General features: G+C 43.3%; 1 protein-coding gene across 2 annotated transcripts in view; it reads right to left on the bottom strand.

Moving 5' to 3' along the window:
- The window catches only part of BCHE (butyrylcholinesterase), an 83,379-nt gene extending 58,114 nt beyond the window's left edge, over positions 1-25,265 (bottom strand). For both annotated transcript variants that reach the window (XM_048507039.1, XM_048507040.1), the window contains exons 1-2: positions 25,157-25,265; positions 6,870-8,394 (exon numbers count right to left, since the gene is read on the bottom strand). In XM_048507039.1, the coding sequence (XP_048362996.1) occupies positions 6,870-8,389 (1,520 nt within the window). In that variant the 5' untranslated portion in view covers positions 8,390-8,394; positions 25,157-25,265. The remainder of the gene's footprint in view (positions 1-6,869; positions 8,395-25,156) is intronic.
- Between the last annotated feature and the right edge of the window lie 731 nt (positions 25,266-25,996).

The raw sequence follows: 25,996 nt of genomic DNA on the forward strand, positions 1-25,996 counted from the left end.
ATTGTTTGGGGAAGGACCCTTCGCACAGGCGGCTCTGCGAAAATGATGCAGCACCGCTCTCCCCCCCAAAATCATTGTATTCAAACCTAGCTCAGGAGCGAGGTTTTTGGAATACACTGGCTTCCATCTGGTGCCGAGTGAATGGCAGTCCCTGCAGTCATTGCTCTGGCCATAGGGGCGTGTCCCCTGGCCTCCATAGAGCAATGGAAGCCAGGAGGAGGTAAGGAGGCATTTGGGGGGCTGCCCAGCCATGCAAAGCCTCAAGGCTCTGTCAGCTGTGCCGTAGCCGATCAGTTCATGTGAACGGCCCTGGGGCTTACATTGGCATGAACCATGCCGATGAAGCCCCAATTCTCTGGCCGTGCAGAAACGACCAGTGTGATTAACTGTGTTATGTGATAATACTTTTCTACATACATGTTGCTTTGATTATTTTCAGTCAGTTTGTTCTTCTGTAAAAACTAATCTGAATATTAATCAAACCACATTTGTTGGAACTAAGCTATTTTTGTCTACTATTTTCTTATGTGATTTATTTTAAGTTTAGGTCCACAATGACAACTTAGTTACTTTTTTTAAAAAAGTAGATTTTATCCTCATTTTTCTTCTTGACTTTTGGTGTTCTTCAGGAAGCCTGTGGAAGTAAATGAGTGATACTAACTGGTACTATCAATCACAGTCAGCCATATGCTCTGCTAAACTCTTGTAAGTGGAAGCTTTATTTATCATAGGAGAAAATGCTTGTCAACCAACATCAGAAGTTGCTAGGTTATGCTTTTTCCATTACTTTATTCATTATCTTTATTCAGTGCTGTTTCCCAGATATGAGTGAAGTTAAAAAAAAAACCCTCACACAAAAATGGACAAATCAGATGAAATTAAAGCTGTAAGAAAGCAACTGAAAAACCCCCCTCATGAAAGTAGCGTCGGTAGTCCTTTTGTGAAATGCCTTGTTTAGAAAGAAACTGACAGAACAGGCCTCTGTACCATTTTATGAAACCAATTCTTTGTAGACTTTAATTGGAACCGGAATATTTGAAATAGGTTTCCTTTTGTAATATAGGAAAACTTCAGATTTCATGCTTGCCAAGAGAAGAATTTCCCTTCGTTATTGAAGTCTACAATTCTAAGACCTGCTTTAGGCACACCTAAGGTTTTGTTTGCACTCAGTCTGCGAGGTGTATAATTTATGTCTTTGAATAGCAGCTCCCTCTCAAAACCGCTTTGGAAACTCTTTCAGGTTTCTCACCCTAACTGGGCACAAAGAGAATGAACAGAATCATTACCTGCTTTCTCTGAAAATACAGGAACTTTAGGTCATCCAATTAAATTCTTGAGGGCAAATATATGGGTGCCAAGAAATCTAACCCAACCCTTTCTATCTTCAGAGACTCGTACATCCACTGAGCCACAATAGTAAAGTTGATTGAGTGTTGGTCTTGGCCCCTGACGAATTGAGTTCAAGCTTTTGCTCAGCCATGAATCCAGAGACCTTGGGCGAGTCACAAGGAATGGGCTTAGCACACCTTTTGTGACACTTGTTAACAGATGATAAGTGTTAAAATTCTCCTATTCTCCTGGTCTCCTATCACGACCAGACTAATGGTGGAGAGATTTCCACATATTCTCCTTCCCATATCTTCCCATATCTTCCCACAATGCAAAGTATGCCCCTTCCTTTAATCAGATCAACACTTTGAATTTGAAATGAAAATTTTTAGATTTAAGGGAACTGTCTCCACCTTGGAATATAATTTTAGTAGCTAATTTGTAGACATCATTACATCTAGTGTCATTAAATTCCCTGCCACAGTTACCTGCAATCCACTATCTATGCACAAAGAAGGCTCAACAATGGGGCAAATAGAACCCCCTTGGGCATCTAAAATGTGGAAAATGGGAGGGGAAGAAACATCTCCCCCCCCCCCATGTCTGGTCAGAATCAAGCCCTTGTGGTGCTTGTTTGCCACTGGCCACTGACAGCTGGCATCTTGCTGCAAGCCGCTGTTGGGAACACCAGTAAACAGAACATGGAATTTGGACTAGAAGTAGGTTGATCCCTTTTCGGGGAAAAATGCCCCCCCCCCCAATAATATTAAAGCACAGATTTTCACCACGGTTGCAATAATAGGAAAAAATTATGGGTGGAAAGGTACTGGTTAAACATTAGAAGTTGTTTTTAATTGTAAGAGCTGTTCAGCAGTGGAATCAGCTGCCCAGGGAGGTGGTAAACTCTCTCTTACTGGCAGTCTTCCAGCAATGGTTTGTCCGAATGCTGTAGGCTGATCCTGCATTCAGCAGTGGGTTGGACTAGATAGCCGATATGCCCTCTCCCAGTGATTCTATGGCCATTCTCATACGTGGCAGAAAATATTACGCCTAAGGAGGCAGTAAAAGCGCCGCGTCTGGGCTTGCCATCCTCATGAGGGGGCAACAGCTGCTAGCACAGCCGCTGCCGCCCTCGCCCACCTCGGCTGGTGCCCTGGGCCCACAGCCGGCGAGATTCCTCCTAGAAGGCGCTGGGAAGCGCTCTTCGCGCCCGATACTGCCGCTGAAGCCGTGGCTACCGAGCTTAATGGTAGCCGCTTCGCGCCGCCTCCCACACCTGGCACCTTACATTTGTCTCCTGGGCCTCGAGAGCAGCGTCGCGAGGCCTGGGGATATACGCCTTCTCTGGCCTGCGCCGCGGAGGCAGGCGCCAAGAGGGCCAGAGCGTGTCCCCGTGGCACCGGCGACGGCCAGAGGCCCAGCAAGTACACGCTTGTAGCGGGCGGGCGCATAGCGCCCACGTACGTCCGCCTCCTCCCAGGACTGTCGTCTTGTGGACGGGTCCCATGCGATCTTCGGTCGTGGCGCGGAATCGCGCTCGACCCAGCCGCTCTCCGCCCGCCCAGATGGAAACTGCCTATGGCAGTTGGCCATGCTGGCAGGGGCTGATGGGAATTGTAGTCCATGGACATCTGGAGTACTATAGGTTCGCCACCACGGTTCTATGGTCTGTCTCACAGAGGACAAAAACAGATTAAAAGCTAGAAATTCCATTAATGGATCGACCCAGCCTTTTTACATGGGGGAGGGGGATCTGTTTGGACTAAGGCCATCCTTGGGAAGAAAAGAGGGTTAACTGTTCTTCTAGTGCAGTTTTCTTTATCAGTATAGCTCTCAACAAAACCCCCAATAAGGTGGAATATCCTGTATCCCACCATGTCTTAAGAGGCAATAACAGCATTGGAGCAATTTGTGCTGTATCATGGAGAACCCAATGGAGAGAGAGAGAGTTAAATGCCAGTGCCTTCCTACCTGAATCAGGCTTCTGTGATGTTTCTATTAACATTTGTAAAAATGCTGGGAGTATCCAGTCACAGATCTCCCAGCTTCTCCTCTGTTTTGACCCACAGCAGTTATCAGTGCTGAAAGTATAGCATTATCAAGCTGAATATCGTGAATGTCAGAGACATACTGTTTTTGCATCCCAGGAAGACAGATAAACACTGTTATTCAAACTGCCACTGAGGTTATCCTAAAATGACATTTTAAGGCTCGTGTGAGGTTCCTGCTCAGGTAAAATATTAAAGGGATGTTTAAAGGGAAGAATAGGAGATTTTTTTTGGGGGGGGGGATTCTGGTGAAATGTCGGTGAAACATTATGGATATTCCCTTATTTTTATTTCCTTTAGAGATAAAGATGTGGAGTTCTGCTTTGGTTAAACAGGTGAAGAATTTTACGGAAAACACAGAAAGAGTTTAAAGCATGGCTGTCAGTACCCCCATTGTCTAAGGCAGGGGTATCTAACTTTTCTAAGCCTGTGGGCACATTTGGAATTCTGACACAGCATGTAGGGTGCAGCAACAAAATGGCTGCCATAAAATGGCTGCAGCAGGAGATGGAGGCAGTCACGAAACAATTGCCACAACTTAGCTTCAGATCCTAGTACTGTGGTTGCAGCTGCTGCCAAGCAACATTTTTTTTAAAAAAAAAATCTGCACAGGTAATCAAATCTCTAATAGTCGATCAGAAGCCTTGCTGGGCAACAGCCTTGGTCGCTCTGCCCACTTCCCCAAAACATTTAGCAGACACCAGGAAAAGTGTTGGTGGGTGCCATGGTGCCATGGACACCACATTGGGTATCCCTGGTCTTAAAAGTTTTGCAGTGGTCTGGGCTTGGGTTTTTTTAGTAGCTTATCTAAATCTACCAGGTGGGACCTGACAACAGATGGGGGACTTACTTGCATTAGGAACTCTCACTTGTAATGTAGTAACATTATCAGTGATGCACGGACATCACTTCCCAGACTCCAGGGATGCTTTACTGGGGGACTCCAGGAATGCGCTAACAACTCCAGTGACAAGCTGACATCATATCTGGATCCATGGGTAGTGACAGGGGCACATCAGGAAGCCCCTCTTCCCAGTTCCATGCCATTTTCACCCCTGCCAGCTAGCTGAACAGTGGCAGGGAAGCGCCCACTGGTAATGGGGGATTCCACACTCCCAGCAGGGTCCTGGAAAGCCTTTGGCTATCCTCTGTCTGTGAAACAGTTTCCTGTAAGAGGCCAGGGGAGTTTCTACCCTGCTGGTTTCCAGCAAAGCTGCAAGCAGAGTTTTTGCGGAGAGTTTTAGGGCCAGCCTGAGCTTTGGCAAAAAGGGAACAATGTCATAAGAAGTTATAACATGAATTGTTTAATCTATTTTTCATATTTGTTGTTTTATTTCATTTATGTATTTGCAATATTTATATGCCATCTTTCCACCCAAATAGGGCCCCCATGGTAAAGAACATCAAATCATAAAAACATCTTCAACATTAAAGCAGAATTTAAAATATAAGTGAATAGCAAATATTTAAACAATTCAATAAAACATATAAATACACAAACAGGCGTAACAAGAAAAAAAACAGGGAGAGGGGCCAATAACAATTCGTGGGGAACATCAACCGAAGCAAAATAAGATAGATAGAAATGTTAAATAGAGATGCTAGAACTCCTGGGGAGGGAGTTCAAAATGTTGGGGCCATGACCAAGAAGGCCCTTCCTAAAGTTGCCATCTGTCTAGCTTTCCATAGCAGGGGCACTAAAAGCAGGGTCTCTGATGATGGCTGAAATGGATGGGTAGGTTAATATAAGACTAAGCAGTTCTTCAGGAGTGCTGGGCACAAGCTGTATAGGACATTCAGGAATAATACCAGCAGCTGGAAGTGGCCCCAGAAGCAAACAGGAAGCCAGGGTAGATTGAACAAGAATGATATGGTGCTTATGACTCACTTCAGTCAACATGCTGGGTTTTCCTTTTATCACATTGTTTACATATTGTTGTTACCTGCCTGGAGTCCTTACATGAGCAAGAGAAAGACAGGTTTATCAGTATTTTATGTAAATAATAGGCTGACCAGACATCCCGCTTTTGGCGGGACAGTCCCGCCTTAAAACAATTTGTCCCGCGTCCCGCAGGTTTTTTGAAGTGTCCCGATTTTTGGAAGGCTGCCGCACTGCCTTCTGGGGCGCAAGGCAGTGTGGCAGCCTCCTGTGCACGCGGCCGCAGGAGCATGGCCTTCTGGGGCGCTCCCGTTTCCTGCCCTGCCACAGACGTCCTGCCTACCCGCCTGTCCCGGTTTACATCTGGTCACCTTAGTAAATAAGTAAGAACATTCAACAGACAGACAGACAGACAGACAGACAGACAGACAGACAGACAGTCTTCATTCTAATTATCTCCTTACACAAGGGTCAAAGACAGGAATAACATCTTATAGATCTAAACAAAATTTTCTGCTAAAAGAAGAGGTAAGGTAATTTCTACCAATCCAAGCTTCCTGCTGCAGAATCCCCAATTTGTCTCTTATGTCATTTCTAAGATCCCTAGCGTTGTGGAGAGATTAGTGAACTGTAGTCAGTGTGGCAGATTCCCCTGCCTTCTGTGAGCAGAAAATTTAGTCTGGATCTAACCCAAGGACAGGAACTGTCAACAATTTGCTATAGGCCCCAAACCAAATTGCTTAAGCACAATAAAAAAAAACCTATGTATGTTAGCTTGGGATATTCAATACTTGAAGTTTTATCCTTTAAAGACAAAGGAATAATCAGCACTGAAGATTAAAAAGCACTTTCCATTAAAATTTTACAACACAGACAACTTGTTTTTAGTGCTGCTTAAGTTCCTTCTGTGTCTATGTCTTTGAATAGCAATGGTGAAGGGGGCTGTAAATACTTGCAACTTGAAACTGCATCCTTGACTTGTAGCAGCTGCTCTGACAAAACAAAAGTTTGGTTCTCTTGTAAGGTAGGCAGCAGATGCCAAACAACTCTAAAATGTTCTTGGTCTTGTTATAAGTTCATCTGATGCTGTGAGATTCCAGAAGTGACGGCAACTGGAGACGTTTGGCCTATGAGGACAATAACTACTTCCTTGCATCCCTCAAAAAAGTACACGACATACCATATTATTTTTAATTGTCACTTCAGTTACTAGTATCCTTTACCTTTGCTTTTGGCTACAACAAGAAGTAGACTTTACTGCTGCTGCTTCTGTCACCACCATCACCATCACAACATCCACAATTCATGTATTTAAATAATAATTGTAGTAACGTACTAGTAATTTTACTAGTAGAATATAATTAAATCCTATACAGCATTATTCCAGAGCCTGCTGATTTGAACTAGTCTAACATGGCACTGTTAGTAACCACTTTAATGTTGATTGTTGCAATGTACAAGTTGTAGTAATAATCACATGTAAAGATAAGCTCCCATTTTAATAGCTGTTAGGGGAAAAATAACAAGAAAGGAAAGAAATTCACTTGATTTTTTTTCCAGGAGAAATAAGCAAGAGAAGAAACAAAACAAACAAGAACAGCAAAGAAACTTACCCAGTTTTTGCAAAACTTGCCCAATATCTCATCATAGACCTACTCAGTATCTCCTCTGCTTTGGTATAATTGACTCTTCTCTCCAGAGGTAGTCCAAATACAAACTCTATTTCAAAACCATGCGGTACTCCCATCCACTCTGGCCAAGGAAGTTTTGAAGATCTGTGCTCAAAGAAGTATAAGAATGCAGTGTTTCCTGCCTCTGAAAAATGTTTTATGAACTTTACTACAGGGCATATGAAATTGTAATCTCCAAGGACATCATCCAAGGCATCGCGGTAATTGAAAGGGTTCTGTTCATCTTCCCAGTCTGTATAGTGAAAGTGTATAGATTCCAAGCTGATATCATTACTTTCTGGAAAGGAGAGCTTCAAACCTGCCCGAAAGTCTGCATCATTAATTAGGCTGTTGTTATCTTTGCTGAAGCCGGGTGCTCCGTATGCAAGGAAAACTGCCCCTTCGTCTTTGTTCACTCCCATCAAGATCTGGGTTTGTTTAAAATCCCCATTCTTTAGCAATGTTTCTGGCATTTCAGTAAGAAAGTCACCGTCAACTACAGGAACAAAGTATAGCTCTATAAGAGTTGTGTGTGTTAAGACAGAAACTTCATTGTCAAGTATGTCCTTGGGATGTTTGCTTTGAAGACAATGAACAATCTCTGTTTCGTTGCTGCTTGTACAGTGTAGGAGGTGGGCTAGAGCTAGCGTTCTTCTCCTTGCTTCAAAAGGTAGAAGTGTACCCCATGGAGCATTTCCAGCGCCACTTTGCATGATTGCTCGAGTGAAGAGAGGATAGCTTTTAGGAGAAATGAGGTGGTAGCTGACAGCTGCAGCTCCAGCACTCTCTCCAAATATTGTGACACTTTTTGGATTGCCACCAAAGGTGACTATGTTATCCTGGATCCACTGAAGTGCCAATCGCTGATCAAAGAGTCCAGCATTTCCTGGAGCTTCCTCATTCCCTGGCAAAGCCATGAATCCCAATGCCCCTAACCTATAGTTCATTGAAACTACAATGACTCTTTCTACTCGGGCCAGAAACTTCCCATCATAGACAGGTAATGAGGATGTCCCCGTCTGGAAGCCTCCTCCATAGATCCATACCATGACAGTTGCATTTTTAGGCTTAGGTGAAGGAACCCACACATTGAGATAGAGACAGTCTTCACTGAGGTTTGTGTTTGGGTTCCACATCTCTGATCCTGCAAATCCAGGGAACGTGTCGTCTCTGTTTTGATAGCAAGAGTTTGCATACCTGGTAGCATCCCAAACCCCAGTCCATTCTTGTCTAGGCTGCGGCTTTTTGAACCGCAGGGTCCCAAGTGGTGGCTCTCCATAAGGAATCCCAAGGAAGGCTGTTACAGTCCCACCAAGCACAGGCAAACTGACCCCTTTTACTCTTCCACTCTTAGTGTCAATGTCCGTGTCAACTTCTGGGACCACCTTCTGGACAAGTATATAAAGAAGAAGAAACCACATGAAAATCCTTGTGTGCCTGCATGCTCCGTAAGCGCACTTCATGACTCCTGAAGTAAAACAACAAAAAAGAGAATTTTTTTTGCAGTCATATAAGAAATGGCTTCATTTTGGGAGGGGGGGGGAGGGTCCCTAACTGCATAATTTGAAGTCGTTATCAGAAAGCCTGTGCCGGGAAAACCAAAGAAAACCAATCAGAAAGGGTAGCCAAATGAATATACAACCAGGTTGCTGTGTCACCACTAAAAGCAGCCAAACAAGAGGGAAGAAGAATGAATAACAATGATAGTGACAATATTTTGGAATTCTTTATGATTGTCACTTAAGAAGAAGAAGAAGAAGAGTTTGGATTGATATCCCCCCTTTCTCTCCTGCAGGAGACTCAAAGGGGCTTACAATCTCTTTGCCCTTCCCCCCTCACAACAAACACCCTGTGAGGTAGGTGGGGCTGAGAGAGCTCTGAGAAGCTGTGACTAGCCCAAGGTCACCCAGCTGGCGTGTGTGAGACTGTACAGGCTAATCTGAATTCCCCAGATAAGCCTCCACAGCTCAGGCGGCAGAGCTGGGAATCAAACCCGGTTCCTCCAGATTAGAAACACGAGCTCTTAACCTCCTACGCCACTGCTGCTCCCAAATCAGCAATTGGCACTTAACTTTTTAAGATGGATGTGGAGTCTCCTGCTTGACTAGAAATTGGAGGAATGGATTTCAAAAGGACGTGAAAACATTTTTTTCTTTTTTTTCCTTCTTAGATTATTGGATTCCCTTTTGTACCTAGGAATCAGACACAGCTCTTTAAATTTCATCATGGAAGAAACAAACTAAGAGCAGTTCTTTCTGCTTGTCTTCTCATTGTGTTATGCCCTACTTTCTTATGGCAAGCAGTTCTTCAGGTGAACCACACACACTGGGTTTCGGAGAGGAGGGTCAGCAAGGTTACTGTGTGTAGAAGCAGCTGCCTTATTTTCCTGTTTCAAATGGAGATTCAAAGGTCTCCGTCAAGGACTGGAGTTAAGAGGCTGCAACGCTTCTAGACTTCCCAAGAATTTTTTCCCTCAGATCACATCCCGCTCAAACTAAACAACCAAAGGAAACATGAAGAATGTTGTTGTTGCATAAAGTTCTGGAAGTCCCTCTGGGCCTCTGTTTTCAGGAGGAAATGCCGAGAATAGATGTACTTGAAATAAATAACATGTAAGTCGCTGAAAAAAACATACAATGTGAATAAATAACACAAACAACTCTATAAATGCAACAGCAAAAAGTATAGGAAGAAAACCAGTGGCAAATATATAGCTATAAGTGGGAACCCAGGAGGAAACTGAGGGAGTGGCCATCACATTCCCTCTGCTTTTGCTTCCTCCCATCTCCCCTCATCCCTTTTCTCTTTTTATCTCTCTCTCTCTCTCTCTCTCTCTCTCTCTCTCTCTCTCTCTCTCTGGTTCACCTTCTCCCAATGCCTGCAATGTCTCTCTCATTTTACATTTCCCCCTATCAGAAACACACATATCACACTGCTAATTTCTCTTTCTTTTGGTGTCCCTCTAGTCTCTCACACACAAATATATTCACATGCTCCTCAATTTCTCTTTTTCTATTCTTCCCTCCAAACACACACAGGCTGTCAACATTTTCTCTTTCTCAAACTCCCTGGTCTCTCTGTCTCTGTCTCTCTCTCTAACATACAGACACACACATACAAACTCATTAATTTTTCTCCCGTCCTTCTTGTCTTACACATATTCACTCTACTTTGTAAGCCCCTCACTGAGTTGCCCACTTTCTGGCTCCTGATCAGTGTGTATGAGGTGGGGGAAAGCATTTCCTGCTCCTTTTTTTTCCTGCCCACTGGGAGTTCAGCTGTGTCTCACCCTTTATCTGCTGCAGCACAGTTTTTTTTATTTCTTTTGTCTTTGCTACCTCCCTTGCAGCCGGGCTCATCACATTCCACCCCTCTCCCAACTGTTAAGGACAATGACACTTTGAACAAGAGGAAATATATTCATTGTCTGCACAGGTGCAGGCAACATGTTTGTTTTGAAGGGGGGTTAAATTTCCATATTTTTAAACATATATATATATATATATATTTCTGCAAACCTAGTTGATTCCCCAAGTCTGCAGAAAAACCTGTTTTGTAGGGGATGGGGTCGGTCTGCCTCTTATCTGTGGGTTTAAGTATCTTTGGGCAGGGCACAACCTTGGGAATTAGATATATAGAGAGAGAGATAAAAAGAAAGAAGTGGGAATGTTCATTTATAGTTGCTCAGAATTCTTCTGCTTTCATATATTCTCTTCCTCTCAAAAGATGAAAAAATATCACCAAGAGCAGCCTAAGTTTAGTGCAACATTATTTTAGAGGTTTCTCTCTGTTTTGATTAAGGTTGACTCCAAGGTCTGCAGCTCAGTAATGTATTAAAATATAGATTTCAAGCCAAATTATGCGGAACTCAGATAAGACAGACAACACAATCAATCGATGAGAAACAGACTTATGCTAAAAAAAAACCAGGTGATAAACCAGCAAAGGGGTTTAATGTGAACTGATAAATGCAACAGAGATATCCTACATGGCTTAAAACAAATTTCCCCTTTCGACCTCTGAAGAAAAACCAGCGGTCTCTTTCTTACACCCTCTCCATTATTTCCATGCACGGCAACCTTTTGAACCAAAGTAAAACACAGAATTGAAGTAAATTCAGAAAGCAATAGCCCTGGTTAGACATTTTTAAAGATTCCTGCCTTCAAGAAATTCTATTTGTGGGTAGGTCTGCAGCAGGAAGAAAGCGTTGGTGGAAATTTCCAACTGGGTCCGGATCCCGACCTAGTTGTCTTCTAAAAGTCAGCCGAGAGTGTGCTAGTCCTATTGCCTGTGGTTGCTCATTCCATATTGGTCCTTTATTTCTTTTATTTAGAACATTTATATACTGCCGCTTCTGCTTGAGGACGCTCATAATCTAACATATTATGATCAAAGCAACAGCATAAAGAAACAAGCCCCATAATTTTGATTAGTCCAAAATAATACTCATAAAACAGTCTTTAGGCTAGAAGCAGATCATAAAGAACAACTTAAAAAGGGGGGAGGGATCTTTCAGTTAAAAGCCTATTTCAAAGACATACTAGAGTCAGATGCCTGAAGGAAAGTATGTTCTAGGTGACTTTCACTTAGGAGGTGTGGCATCCAAACACCCTTCTAAGAGCAGCAGTGGCGTAGTGGCTAAGAGCAGGGGCACTCTGATCTGGAGGAACCGGGTTTGATTCCCAGCTCTGCCGCTTGATTTGTGGAGGCTTATCTGGGGAATTCAGATTAGCCTGTGCACTCCCACACACGACAGCTGGGTGACCTTGGGATAGTCACAGCTTTTTGGAGCTCTTTCAGCCCCACCTACCTCACAGGGTGTTTGTTGTGAAGGGGAAGGGCAAGGAGATTGTAAACCCCTTTGAGTCTCCTATAGGAGAGAAGGGGGGGGGGTATAAATCCAAAGTCTTCTTCTTCTTCTCTCCCTGTGGATGCATGTTTTCCTGCCTTTATTGAGACCGAGCAGCCTTTCAGGTAGAGTGTGAGGGTTTTTAGCTTAAGTTCTAATACTGTCCCACACTATGGCTGATTTCCCACTGAGGCCTATTCCCTGCCCTCACCCTGCTCCAGCACGAAAGGTTGCGCCAAAAGTGCTCTAATTTTCACCGGGGAAAGCAACAAGCATGCGCAGGGCAAGAGGAGGCATGTTGGGACAATTTTTTTTGCCCTGACACCAGAGATGTACGGCCTATAGGGACTCACCCATGTCCCCAAGTGCATGCCTTTCGGTCACATGGGGGACTCATGCCTTTCGGTCATGTGATGAAACTGAGCCCCATCCCTCGTCTCCCTGCAGGCCATCTCCTGCCGTCCACAGGATGTGGGGACAGCAGGAGTCGGTCTGCATGGAGGCGAGGGTGGAGGTAGAACTTGGTGGCAGGCGGCCCTGCCCGCCGAGCCTTACCCACGGCCTCCATGCAGGTCAGGTTTTGCCCTCCCCAGTCCCTAAGGACAGTAGGAGCTGACCTGCAGGGAGGCAGGGGGTGGGGTTCAGTGCCCCCGAACCATGCTCCTGAGCCATGCCCCTGACCTCAGAGGGGGGCAGGGGGGTGCCTGGAAAAGGTATTGTCCCCGGGCGCCATTTCCCCCCAATACACCTCTGCATACCTCCTCTTTTTGTATGCCTCAAAGATTTCTTGCCCCGACGTGCTTCTAGTTCCCTGTTTGCTCCAGCGCTGGTGGGTAATTGACCTATAGCAGGTGCCTAATTTGCTCAGCCCAAGGAATTCCTGAAAGGTAAAGAGAGCCTTTTTATTTAAAACACAACTCCCTTTTAAAGTGTTTTTAAGTGAACTGAGACAGGTTCAACATACAAAAGCAAAGAGTTATTGAACACAAAGTACGCTCCTGGATATGCCACGGGGCATTTCGACAGTGAAAAAAAACAGCCTAAGAATCTTTTACGCGTGTCTGCGTAACTTTGAAGATAGACCTCCAAAATTAAAAAAAATATCGGAAAACTATATATTGCTGGAATCCGCAAGACCAGCCGAGTACAACTATGTACTCTTTAGGATGAGAAGGAACCCAGGATTGGAGCCTGCAGAGCAAACATTCTGGGCAACCTCCAGCAAATGGCAGCAGGGAGAATCCATTCAGCTGCATACAAAATGTTGGGTGTAAGCTGTTGGCAAAACTGTTGGGCAAGAAACAACCTCTTTTCCCCTCTGACATCTTTGCTGTCTAGAAAGCACACCAGAAGCCGCCACTTTTTAAGACGTCCCCCAGACATCTTATTTTTGGGTATGTGGAATGAAAACAGGCAGTTGCCTTTTTAAAGACATCCCACAGATGTCTTTTTTGTGCTGTGCAGAACAGACCATTGTTGCTCGCTGCTCAGTGCTTAGATGTTGTCCTATAGACGTGGGCATAGCTTCCTAAAGTGGTGCCCACGGCTCACCCTGGGTGCTGTGTCCCCCCCATAGCTGCATCCTTGCCCTGAACTCTCCATGGAGTTTAGGGCAGGAGTGTAGTTAAACACTGGTAAGCAGGGTTCACCCCACCCCAATCTCCACATGGCTGGCCCCACCCCCTGATTACTCTGACCATGTGGAGATTCAAGTGACAAGGGCCTGTTTGATCTTAGCAAGGCTTGGATCCAGCTTTAAAGTGCAGGCTTATAAATCCTATATTCACCCCCAGTCCAAAGTAGCTTACAACATCATATCCCTGTCCAATATTTTAGCCTTACAAAAATCCCAAGAGATTTGTTAGACTCAAAAAGAACAACAACCCCAAGGTAACCTAGCAGGATTCCAAGACAGAATGGAGATTTGAACCTGAATCTGTCCAAATCCTGGACCAATGTTCCATCAACTGCATGACACTGCCTTTGACCCTACCCAGCTATTAATCTGTTTTAATACAGGCGTTACGTGATTGAATGTATGCTCCTGCAAAAAGGCAAGGCACCACATTGCTCAGTAATTGAAGTTTTCAGGTTGCTTTTAAGGGCAACCATTGTACTTAATATTTAATGCTGATTTATCAAAGCACATACACCATTAAGAAATCTGCACACTCTATAGAGAAAATTCACTGCGAAGAAAGAGAAAACAGCACACAAATGAGAAACAAGAGCAAAATGGTCACAACAGCAGAGAAGAGAAATTTGAAACTATCCTGAGACTTCCCCGGTGATACTTCTAGCCTTAAAAGGAGCTAAGTTAATTTCTGTGGAAAATACAGCTGCGCTCTCATTTAGAGCCGTTTTGCTTATTGCCTGCTTAAAGCTGAAAGCTGAGAGGGGGAAAATAGGAACATTTTTGCTTGAAGTGCTTCCTAAGTATGTGAGAGCATCAAAGGAACAGAAGGATGGAGGGCAGATTATCAGAGACAATATTTCATAGATTCAGTCAAAGGCAAGAGCAAATAAAAAAGCCATAGTGTATGGGCTGAGTACAGAGGGGGAAAGTAATAGTAGATTTTAGACAAAGCCTCATGGGGTGATTTGATAAAGGAGCATAGAGCATTATTTCACATTAATCTAGTCTTAAATAGCCTTAAACTTTGCCGATCTAAGATCTTGCAAGGACTTGTACACCTGTGCACTTTATTGTTGCCAGGTGTTTGGCGATAACAGTGTGGCTCTGCATTATGTTTGCGCGTGTCTTTGACTGTATGTGGATGAAATGCTTTGCACAAGTTATGTCATAAGACCTGAGTTCCACTTCATAAATCAGTAATTGTAAAAGGGGGAAATGTTGAAAAGGAGGTGGAATGGACCATAAAATCAGGCTTCCTGCCAGAAATCAGCTACTTACCAATGCCCAAGTGAAGGAGGTTGATCACCTATTTATCACACATAAAGGGCCAGGAAACTGGGTGCCTAGGGGCTCTCCCCTGCTTTAGATCATTGTATGATGCTTCCACTGCCCTTAGGACAGGTTGAAAGGCCTCAGAGAGAATAGTTCTAATACCCTATGGAAGACTCAAATGTGAATTCATTACAGGTGTTCTCGTCAGGATTCCTGTTTTCCCTTTATAACATAGGTCTTATTACATAGGTCTCCAACTTGTGACCCTCAAGCTGCATGTGGTCCTGAGATCTTTCTGTGTGGCCCTCCAAGCTGCTTGTTCATTGTTATCACCCTCAAGGCATTTATGCTCAGACCCACACTGTTCTTCCAGCCTTAAGATGCCCCATCTACTGTTTTTCTTCCTGTCCTTTTCTTGCAAAAAACACAATTGCAGTTAACAGATCTGCCAATTTCATCCTGCATGAACATGCCATATGAAAGCAAAGATTCAACATGTGGACAGGAGCAAGTGAAATTGACAAGAGAAATTGCTCTTGCAGGAGGAAATTGACAAGGGACTGCCCCACCAATCCCTTGTCAATTTCCTCCTGCAAAAGCAACTTCCCTTGTCAATTTCACTTGCTCCTAACTGCTGACACATTTGTATCTTTGCTTTAGTGTGACATCTCTCATTTGGGATGAAATTGCCGAAGCTGATACAATAGATTAGGCTTGTGTCTGTGTCCTTACATTGCATTACAAATGCGATATAGAATTTTAAAAAAAACTTTCAAAAATGAAGAATGAGGGGGAGGAGAAAATGGCTGAAGGGGAGCATTGATCTTCAGTTCACAGATGACATCTTATCACCATTAGGAATAATATATGTAGTGTGTGGAATAAATGCAACTGAAAAGACTAAGGGGAAAACCATGGTAGTAATAGAGGTGTGCTGAATGATTTCACAGAAAATGTTTCCAGGTCACAAAGTTTGACTACTGAGAAAATCTGTGGTAAGCTGTGCATGCAGAAAAGGACTTGCTCTTATCCTCCATATTTGTAAATACTTTTAAGTTATTTTAAAGCTGTTTTAAAATTATTTTATGCTGAAATGTTTACGATGATGTTGCTTTCATGGGTTATTACTGTTCACCGCTCTGAGCCCTATGGGGAAGGGCGGGTTATAAATCAAAATCTAAAATAAATTAAAAAAAATATCATGTTTTGGCCATTCTGGGTGCTTTGCTAGCCAAGAAAGTTCAGGTACCTGCACCACAGTTTTTTCAATCCCCCCACCCCTCCATGTATTACCATATTGAAGGAAGATAAAGAAGCCATGCAAATGGGTACAGGAAAAGTACCCATTCAAAATGCACCCATTTTACTTTTGCAAAAAAAAAAGGTGGGGAAAGGACAGTAAAAGAGTAGGTATTTTGTAGGGGAAGGACACATTTCTAGAGGTTCCATCTTCAAGGCTCCTCCAAGTGGCTTCCAAGGTTACTGGTGAGGTTAGTGCTGCAGGCATTCTACCTTTCTCAACAAGTGCTGGTTGCTGTGACTTTATGCTTTTCTTTCTTCTGCTTCTCCTACACCACTGACACCAGCCAGAGCCTTCTAAAGCATTTGTGATTGCAGGAGCCAGTAAGCGACCCCTTAGGTTGAATGATAAGGAGTTATCTTAGCAGGGAAGTTTATAGGACCGCCCTTCCCTCATCTCCCTCCGTCACACACACCCCAGCTACCATTTTGTTTCTCATGGTTTAGGCTTGGCTTACAGCCAATGATATGTATGTGTACCCTACACATATTTTGAAGTCAACTTAAAGGTCTATTCTCCGCTCCAGGTGGGAGGCTGCCCTTTCCTTTTCTGTCTCTCATTTGTATATTTAAACCACAAAGCAGTGTGTTTATTAAGAAATAAATCTCATGGACTCTAATGTACTTAGGATTGCAACTCCACTATCTGGTAGGTCAGATTCATGATCCATTTGTTTTTTAAAAAATATATATTCCTAGCCTGTGCATGGCTCAATAATCCTGAGAGCTAGTGGTTAGGAGGTAGAGGTCTCTATTCTTCATTACCATTGCTGAAATGAAAATCCCCAAATAATATCAGCTGGTGTGGTGGACTTGATGGGAAAAGGAAGAGTTGGGCTCCTAAAACTATACTCTCTTAAAAATGGATAATATTGAAATTCTGCATCTGCTGGTCTTCTAAAAATCCCATAAGATGTCTGAAAAACAAAGTGCTGTTTCAAATAAGTGAAAAATTGTAAATGAGCACCATGTCTTTAATGATACATTGGGATAAAAGTTTCCCTAATGTGTCTTGAAACTGTCTTAGTATTAAAGGAGTACAATGCTAGAGGGTGCTTTGAATCCTGTCACAAGAGCTACTCAATATATCAAGAAGAAATGCGATTGAACAAGGTACAGACTCTTTAAAAAATCAATTTTGTAGCAAAAAAAGTTTTAGAAAGTATGTCAAAGAGAACTTGTCTACTGTCTACCTGTCTAATGTATTGCTGAGAGCAATAGATGGTTCACTGATGGTGAATATGTTAAGAAGTGCATGGCTAAAGTAATGAAGGAAACACACTTGATAAGGTATCTTGTGTTAGTTGTGTCAGTTTGTCTGTATCTTCACCAGGGTGAAGAACTAGGAGAAGAGCTGTTTATGTCTCTGTCAAGGAAAAAAGTTTTGACACCCCCCCCCCCCCCCCACACACACACTTTGGCATTAGATGAGAGAGTTCATTACATTACTCGGTAAACTGCTCAACAACCAACATTTATCAGAGTGGTAAATCTCAAACTTCAGAATCAAAAAGAGCTTATGCGTACACTGCAGAGGTATTGGAAGGCACTACAACTGCAGAAAACATATTCTTGAAGGTGTGTAAATTAGTAAAAAAAATCTTAATCTGAATTGGGATAAAATGAAAAGCATCAAGACTGATGGTGAAAGAAATATGGCAGGAGATAAAACTGCTGCAGAGATGTTGAAATTAAATGGTACACTTCTCATGCAATTCTCATTGCATTATCCGGGCCAGGAAAGCCCTATGCGTGAGTAAGATTCTTCAGTGGGGAAAGTGTGATGTGTGAGGCTTGTATCCAGATTTAATTATGCCAGGTATCATGGCCTTACTCATTGTCAGTTTCCAAAATGTTCTCTCTTCAGAGATAGATGCAGAACATGGAGATGTATTGAAATTACCGCGCAGAAATCTAGTGGCTTGGCCGCAGGCAAAGTCCTCAAAACATTTTTTTTTTTCAGTCTTCATCATGAAGTTGATGATTTTCATAAGGGAGAAAGGAAAAAACCCAGGAAAGTACACTCCCTACTCTAATTGACTTTGATTTGGCTTTCTCAACCTGTATCACATAGCATCTGAGCAACATTGAATCTAAGGTTTCAGTATATATTCAAAACTGAAAGAGTTTAAAGAAAAAGCTAAAACAATTTTTTTTGTGAAGTGGTTACTGGAGGTAATCTTTTTCACATCTCCCCATGCTGCCAAGCGGGAGTGGAAATTTGAGAAGGATAGAAATTAACAATTCAGTGTTGAAAGATACAAAAAGATACATCAAAGCACCGAGTCCTTGGACTGAAAACCGTATAATCTCCCAAGCTATCTGGGATGGTAGTCCCTCTACCAACAAGCACACAGCTTCGAGAGGGATACACATGGTGTAGTGAAGGAAGTAAAGGACACCTCACTAAGCCAACCAGATCAACTGAATAAACACTGGTGATCAAATGGGGTGACAGATGTTGCAGCCAGATTGCCCTCACATCCCAGCACTGGAACCCATCGCAAGTGTGGAATTATGGATTAGATTCACTGATTGCCGCGAAGCATGGAAAAGGAAATAAGTGATGTTCCAGCAAATCCATTTGAAGTGGCAATCTAATATGCAAGTAACTTTTTTTTTTTTTCAGTTGGAACTAATTGATTTGTAAGCCAGTAATCATCTCAGAGACATTTAAAAAAAAAATCCTCTGTTAGATTTCTATTCTGGTCTACCTGGACATATTTATCAGCCGAAAAGAAATTCTGGCTGCAGGCACATTCACAGCTCCACGGCACCACACGGTACAATATTCAGGAATAACTTCTTTTCCAAGAGGAAAATTGTGAAATCCAAGTGTAGGTGATTGCCCCTCATCCTTGTCAGGTGGGTCCTGCTTTGTATCTGGGTTGGGAGAGAGGGTGGTAGGGCAATGGGGAGGCTGCTGCTTGGTACAGTGCTGGAGATTGCCCATTGGTTGAAAGTGTGTTGTCGCACTCATTCCAACCCCCCTTAGTGAACTTACAGTAGTATTAAAGGATAGCAAATATCCTTTTGTTGATCTTTGGGACACTTCTGAAGTTTTGAGAACGGGGAGTGGGTATTAGTAAGGGGATTCAACTTTTTAAAGATTTCTTTCTGGGGAAAATCAAGTCATTACACCTTGGAATCCCAAAAAAAACCCCTTCAAAAAAAATTTGGTACTTGTAAGTAATCAACTTTTACCACTCAAATTCACATATGTCAGCCAATACATTAACATTGCACTTTTTTAATGCACTCCCTTTAGAGGATCAAGTGTAAGCAAGTGGATTTTGCCATTTCTACTAACTGTAAAATCCAATTGCAAAGTACACCTAATGTAAAATGAAACTGCATTATTCAGCATGTGTGAAAGATCCCCTAGTGCAGGATTTTCTAACACTTGGTGCTTATGTATGCCACCCTCCACCTTCTCCTTTTTTTTAGTAGTTCTAGCAGTTATCCATACATATGTACAGGGTGGAAGTAGCGTGTGTCCATGTTTCTGGACATTTGTTTAATTTGTTGCTGGGGGCCCTGCAGAGGCTGTCTTCCCCCTCCTTAGCTCTGTAGGTTTGTCAGGACGGGTTCATTTTGCAACTAAAAATGCAGGAGAAAACTTGTTGTAGGATAAATAAAGTTATAAGCAAGCAACAGTCAATGTTATTTTGCATCTTTGATTCGTGTAAGTTGCAGTGCTAGGTATCCTCAAGGCAAGAAAGCAAGAGAATAGTAGGTGTTTTCTCTCATACAAATATGTGTGTGTGTAATGGTTTACTGTTGCTCTTATTTCAGATTAGATATACAGTATATGGGGGTACCATATTCTTTTAGTAGCTTCGCTCGACCTCTGGAAGGTCTTAATTTGGCCTTTAGAGGTTTCCAGATGAGAAAAGCTCCTCTCCTTGCAGGGTGGCGACTCGATGGGGTCGTGACTCCCTGCTGAGGTCTGTCCCCTCCTGCCCCTCCCCAGTTCTACACCCCCAAATTTCCAGGAGTGCCCTAACCCAGAGTTGGCAACCCCAGGGGGCATCCTTCCTTGGATGCCTGGCAAGAGCCATCACGGTCTGTGTTCACCTCGGGCAAATGTTGCTAAACTTTTTGCAGTCATCTATCTCTTGGCAACCTGGTTCCATAAAATTGTACCCCCATATTAGCAAACCATTATGTAATTTTTTCATGTACCCCCAAATGCTGTGGCACATACTCCTGGGGGAACATGTATCCCAGGTTGTGAACCATTGATCTAGAGCAGTGATGGCAAACCTTATCGAGACCGAGTGCCCAAACAAACTGCAACCCAAAACCCACTTATTTATCGCAAAGTGCCAACACAGCAATTTAACCTGAATACTGAGGTTTTAGTTTAGAAAAAAGGTTGGCTCAGATGCGTGCATTACTCAGGAGTAAGCTTGGTGGTAGTCAGTGGCTTTGCTTTGAAGCAACCGTGCAACTCTTCCAACGGGTGAAGCACGACCCTATCACGAATCACGATCAGAAGCAAGCCCCATTGCCAGCAACCGAGCTTACTCCCAGGTAAAGGACCACACTTTAGTTCTTTGCATGAACATCAGTGGGGTTTAACAGTACTTAACAGGGTTACCTACACTGCTTCCCCAAAACTAGGTCTTAGGTTTGATGCTAATAATTGAGCCCAGCGACCCAGCCCAACCTCAGTGTGTGTGTGTGGGGGGACTCTATTTGCGTGTGCCCACAGAGAGGGCTCTGAGTGCCACCTCTGGCACCTGTGCCATAGGTTTGCCACCACTGACCTAGAGTTTGAAGGGTAATAACACAATTCCTGCTCATCATAGGTGTTCTGCAGCTTGTCAGCGAGGGGTTAAAACGTGCTGATCAGTATGTTTAAGATGCATCCATAGCCTGGGTGGTGTGGAAATTGAGAGCAGGTGGACTCTAGTTTGGATAATTCCCCACTCCTCCATGTGAACAGCAGACTGCCAAGTGCCTGGTGTGTTACTGTGTGCTGTGTGTTAAAAAAAAAGAAAAAAAAAGAAAGAAATTTATTCATTTTTTGAAGTTTTGTTTTCTCCCCAACAGGGACCAAAAGTAGCCTACAAAAATACAATTTAAAAGACCAAACAGGAAAAAAAGTAAAATGTGGGGGCCTTGGCCCAGTGGCTACTTGGGGAAACTCTATTCTGTTCCTGCCTCCTTGAAAGACACGAGTAGTGTGGTGCCGTTGCCCCCAACAAGGTTGACTTGGCCACAGTGTTACATAGTGTGTGCAGGTGGTGGGTGGCATTGTGATGCCACACCCCGACATATCGTTCTGGGTATCAGCTTATTATCGACTGGATGGAGTACAGCCTACGACAGGTGTTGCATGATTGGCTGTGGGCTTAGGAAGCTTTGGCAGGAGCAGGGGCAGAGTGGGTGCCCTTGCTCATTTGGTGGGTTGCACATGGGGATGGATCCTTTTGGGGGATACTGAGCCAGTATGCCTGCCTCACCATTAGTGGGGGGCCCTAAGGAGCCTTAGGGGTGGGGGATCTTTGATGTTGCATGCCCAGGTGCTACGCTGCTAACAGGTCTGCACCTCAGGCATCAAGGGAGATCCCCCTAGCAGCCAGTGCCCAAATGGCTCCCATAAACTTGTTGCTCTGATTCTCCCAGCAGCAGGCTGGGGAAATGTGGTTTTGAGTACTGCCTAGCAAACAGGATCTGTCCTTATGCTGTGCCTTTGCTTCTTATGCCAATGATCAATAAAAGTCAGGCTGTGGCCACGTTTTATGTGTTCTGTGTGTTTATGCATGGGCCAGTAACTCCCAATCTCTCTCCCCAGCCAGCAAGATAAAGTACATCCTGAGCTAGTCCTGGGTTCCCTGGTCCATGTCAGTCGAGGCTACAAGCTGTGTGTGTCAAGAGCAGAGAGCCCTTTGCTGTTGCCCTTCACCTCATTCCAAAAAGCTTTATATCTCTGGCCATGACCTGGTTTAAGTGCACACAAACACAAAGGGAAACTCTGAATTAGAAGTTATGCAGCTGTTCCTCCATCTTGCTAATTCTTTAGAAACAGTGGAGTGGGAGGAGAACAGATGTGCCTATTGGCAGGGAATGGAGACTGTGGTTGGGAAAACTGCTAGTGAAGGGCAGAGAAGGTGCTGAGGTTTTTGACTTTGAGCCTTTTTTTCCTAAACATTTTTGTGGTCTTCAGAGTGCAAAAAGCAGTTCCAGGGAACAAGCCAGGATTAATCTAGATTCTGGGGTCTAGATTTGTACATCACCCAAAACCACAGTTAACACTCACTGTGATTAGTTTCAAGCTCTGACTCTTGAAAGTGAATACTCCTAAAATCTTGTCAGTCTCAGAGGTACTACTGGACTCAAATCTAACTCAAAGGTACTTCTGGACTCAAATCTAACTGTTCACCTGTGGACCTACATGGATATCCTTTGAAACTCTGATCTGTTTCTAATCCCAGTTCCAGATCCTGATGTGAGGTACCCTAACCAACCATAGGCCCCTTCCGCACACACAGAATAATGTGTTTTCAAACCACTTTTGCAACTGTTTGCAAGTGGATTTTGCTATTCCACACAGCTTCAAAGAGCATTGAAAGCAGTTTGAAAGTGCATTATTCTGCATGTGCGGAAGGAGCCTTGGGCCGTTTCCCCACTTTTAAAATGATGTTGGTTTTGTCTGGTCCCGGACCTTTTTAGCGCGAGGGTCGTGTTCCCCGGGCTTCGGCACCGTTTTGAGCAGCGCCAGAATGACGTGCGCTGAGGGGGGCACAAGAGCAGCAGAGTTGGGGCGGCAGCAATACAGTGGGGAGTGCAGCTGGACCCCGCGCTACTCGGCGAGAGTAATGCGCAGCAAACAGTGAGTGGGGAAAGGGCCTTAGTTGTGGAATAGCCTGGGTTCTAATGATCAACTTACTAGAACAGCCCGGAAACCACACAGCACCCCACCAATCAACTAACTTTTTGCTAATTTAACAATACCATGGCTTTGGTGATGTCTTAACTTAGCTAATGTTTACCACCAGTGAGTTGGCCAGAAGTACAAGTAAGAAATAATTCTACATCATATGAAATGTTGAGAAGGGAACTATTTACATGTTCTCTCTAAGGCCCCTTCCACACATGCAGAATAGTGCACTTTCAATGCACTTTGTGGCTGGATTTTACTGTGTGAAATAGCAAAATCCACTTGCAAACAATTGTGAAAGGGGATTGAAAATGCATTATTCAGCATGTGCGGAAGGGGCCTAAAGGCTGAAGGCTCAGAAGAAGTACAGTGGATATTACATTCCTAATTCCTTTATGCATGCATGGTCCTTTTTACCTGTGTTCAAAAGCACACTTAAGTTGTGCCTGCAGCAAAATGGAACAAGGAAACATTTTGAAAAACAGCAGCAAAAAAATCAAAATAAATCTTATTGGGGGTGGGTCGATGCAACTCACACAGCTAACCAGTGTGTCATTTCAAAATATTGTCCAATATTACCCCCCAAAAAATAATACTGGAAATAACTGGTATAATCCTGCCAATATTAAGCACAGTTATAACCTATTGAGTTCAATGCAAGTAATCAACAGTACAGCCCTAGCAGAATTACACACTTCTATGTCTGTTGAAGTCAGTGGGCTTAGAAGGTGGTGTACTGGTTAAGACCAAGGGGCCTCTGATCTGGGTTTGATTCTCCACTCCTTCACACGAGCATCAAACTCTTATCCAGTGAACTGGATGGGTTTCCCTGGTCTTACACATGAAGCCTGCTGAGTGACCTCGGGTTAGTCACAGTTCTTCCAGAACCCCCTCAGCCTCACCTACTTTACAAGGTGTCTGTTGTGAGGAGAAAGGAAGGAGTTTGTGTTGAGACTCCTTACGGCTAAGAAACGTGTAATATAAATCCGAACTCTTTTCTATTACGCTTGTCCTTAATTTTGCAGCTGAGATGAGTTCATTTGTTTACATTTGACTGAAATGTGTCCCATCTTTTCCACTCCAACCCACACCGCCCCAGTAATAACAGAAAAAAACAAAGATGTAGTACTTTTCATAAGCCACGTATCTCTAAGGGTAAAAGTATTTATAGTTCTTGACAGAAGAGATTAAGCACTGTAATATTTTGTTTTAAAGGATGCAGAAGGGAAAAGGGAGTGGTAGTAGATTGATTCACCTTTCCAGGATATTATGACTATCATGTATATTCAGAAGTAATTCTGATTGAATTGGAAGGGGTTTCTTCCCAAGGAATTATGTGTCGGATTGCATCCTTGAGGGCATTCCAGCACACTGCTACATGCCCCTTACTCTGATTAATTTCAGAATGACATAAGTACGCATAACTTTGCACTGGCTTACAGCCAATGTCAGCTAGTAAATGTGTACGCTGAATAATGTACACTGTATAATGTTAAGCATGTCACAGTCGTCCATGTAATGGCTTGTGCATGGATCCCCTCACCCCTGATAAGGCAAAGGGTTAAAATCACGCATAGACATTCTTTTATCATCCAGCAAAGCTCTCACAAAGAAATCTGAAGTTGCCAAAAGCCAGCCATCAACTGAAAAGTTCAACTGCAGTCACTGGGAATTTTAAAAAAAGACATTTGAATTTTGTGCCGATACTAACTCAGGTAACATAAAACAGATTGAACGAAGTAAAACTAACTTGATGACACTCAGCGTAAAAAGCAGTCAGAAGAGTGCTGTGAGCTGTCATCCTTAGCCAAACGGAGACACGTTCTTTGCTACATTTCCATATTTTTTTAAACAAAAAAGTTTATTCCATTAGTCTTAGCACACGAAAGTTAAACGGAACGAACTTCAGCATTCTCATCCAGCGAAGCAACACAATTCATTTCAATGATTGTTTCCTCTCCTTGCAAATCTTTAGCTAGCCAGGAAATCTATACACAAGGCTGTGTAATCTCTATTTAAATACAGAAGATGGTTGAATTAATAAATGATTTTTTTGGGGAGGGGTAGTTCAGTTTAATTTACTTAGCCCAGGATCCGTTGAATAATACTATGGTTCGATACACATGCCTGCTTATTTGGTCCATCAGTTCCATTTGCAGAATAGAGTTTGTATTCCCGGCAGAGCTACAAATGGACAGAGCAGAACATTATAGAAGAGCACAATTCCCATATAAATTGAGCTTAGCTACGCTGATAGAGATGAACGTAAATAAAGACTCTCTTACCCTGATTTGTATTACAGAGATGCCAAAGTTTTTTTTTTAAAGAGCCAAGATCTTTGGTACTTCAGCGAAATGGAGTGCTCAGCTGCTTCTTCAAAGCTTGCAAATTGGACCGTGCTGACATTATAATCAACTGTTTAAAACAAAGCTCGCGAGACTTGGCAACGGCAACTTGATCTGAACACAGGCAGCCTTTATATCTGACATCTGTTCCAATGATAATGCCATAGTTGTTGAAAAGCTTCGGCGCAAGTGGGGGAATCTGAACAGTTAAATGTTTAGGGATTTACAGGGAAAAAAGGAAATAAGTGATCTGCAAAGAAAGGAAGGGACTTTTAATGGAGAAAGCCAGTCTGTTAAAGGCATCAACAAAAACATGTACAGCTTTCTTTCTTTAATTAAGAAAAAAAAGATTTTTTTCTCTCAAAAGTAAATCCTGGTGCACATTTGTTTCTTTAATTAAGGAAAAGCTTTTTCTTTCAAAAAAATAAATCCTGATGCACATTCTATAATATTTACATACAGGACTAGAAAAATAAGATGCACCTGAATAACCAGGGGCAGCCATTGCTGCCGGGGTGAGCAGCGCAGCAAAATAAGGGGTTGCAAGGTAGGAATTGCATGCTGCAGATTTCGGGTGCATTGATTGGCTCCCAGCCGCTTTGGCGGGAGGAGCTATATTGACGTACCTCTCGGTCCGTGCGGTCGGAGTCTCGCATAAGGCCTGGAAGGAGACTGGTTGCGGCCTCTAAACTTGCCTTTCTTTCCTTTTCCGACCTTTCCTCATATCGCTTGCTCTCACTTTTATTCCTTTTCTCTCCTTGCTGGTCGTGACTGGTCTCG

Source organism: Sphaerodactylus townsendi, linkage group LG08 (assembly GCF_021028975.2).
Source record: "Sphaerodactylus townsendi isolate TG3544 linkage group LG08, MPM_Stown_v2.3, whole genome shotgun sequence".
NCBI classification, from domain to species: domain Eukaryota; kingdom Metazoa; phylum Chordata; class Lepidosauria; order Squamata; family Sphaerodactylidae; genus Sphaerodactylus; species Sphaerodactylus townsendi.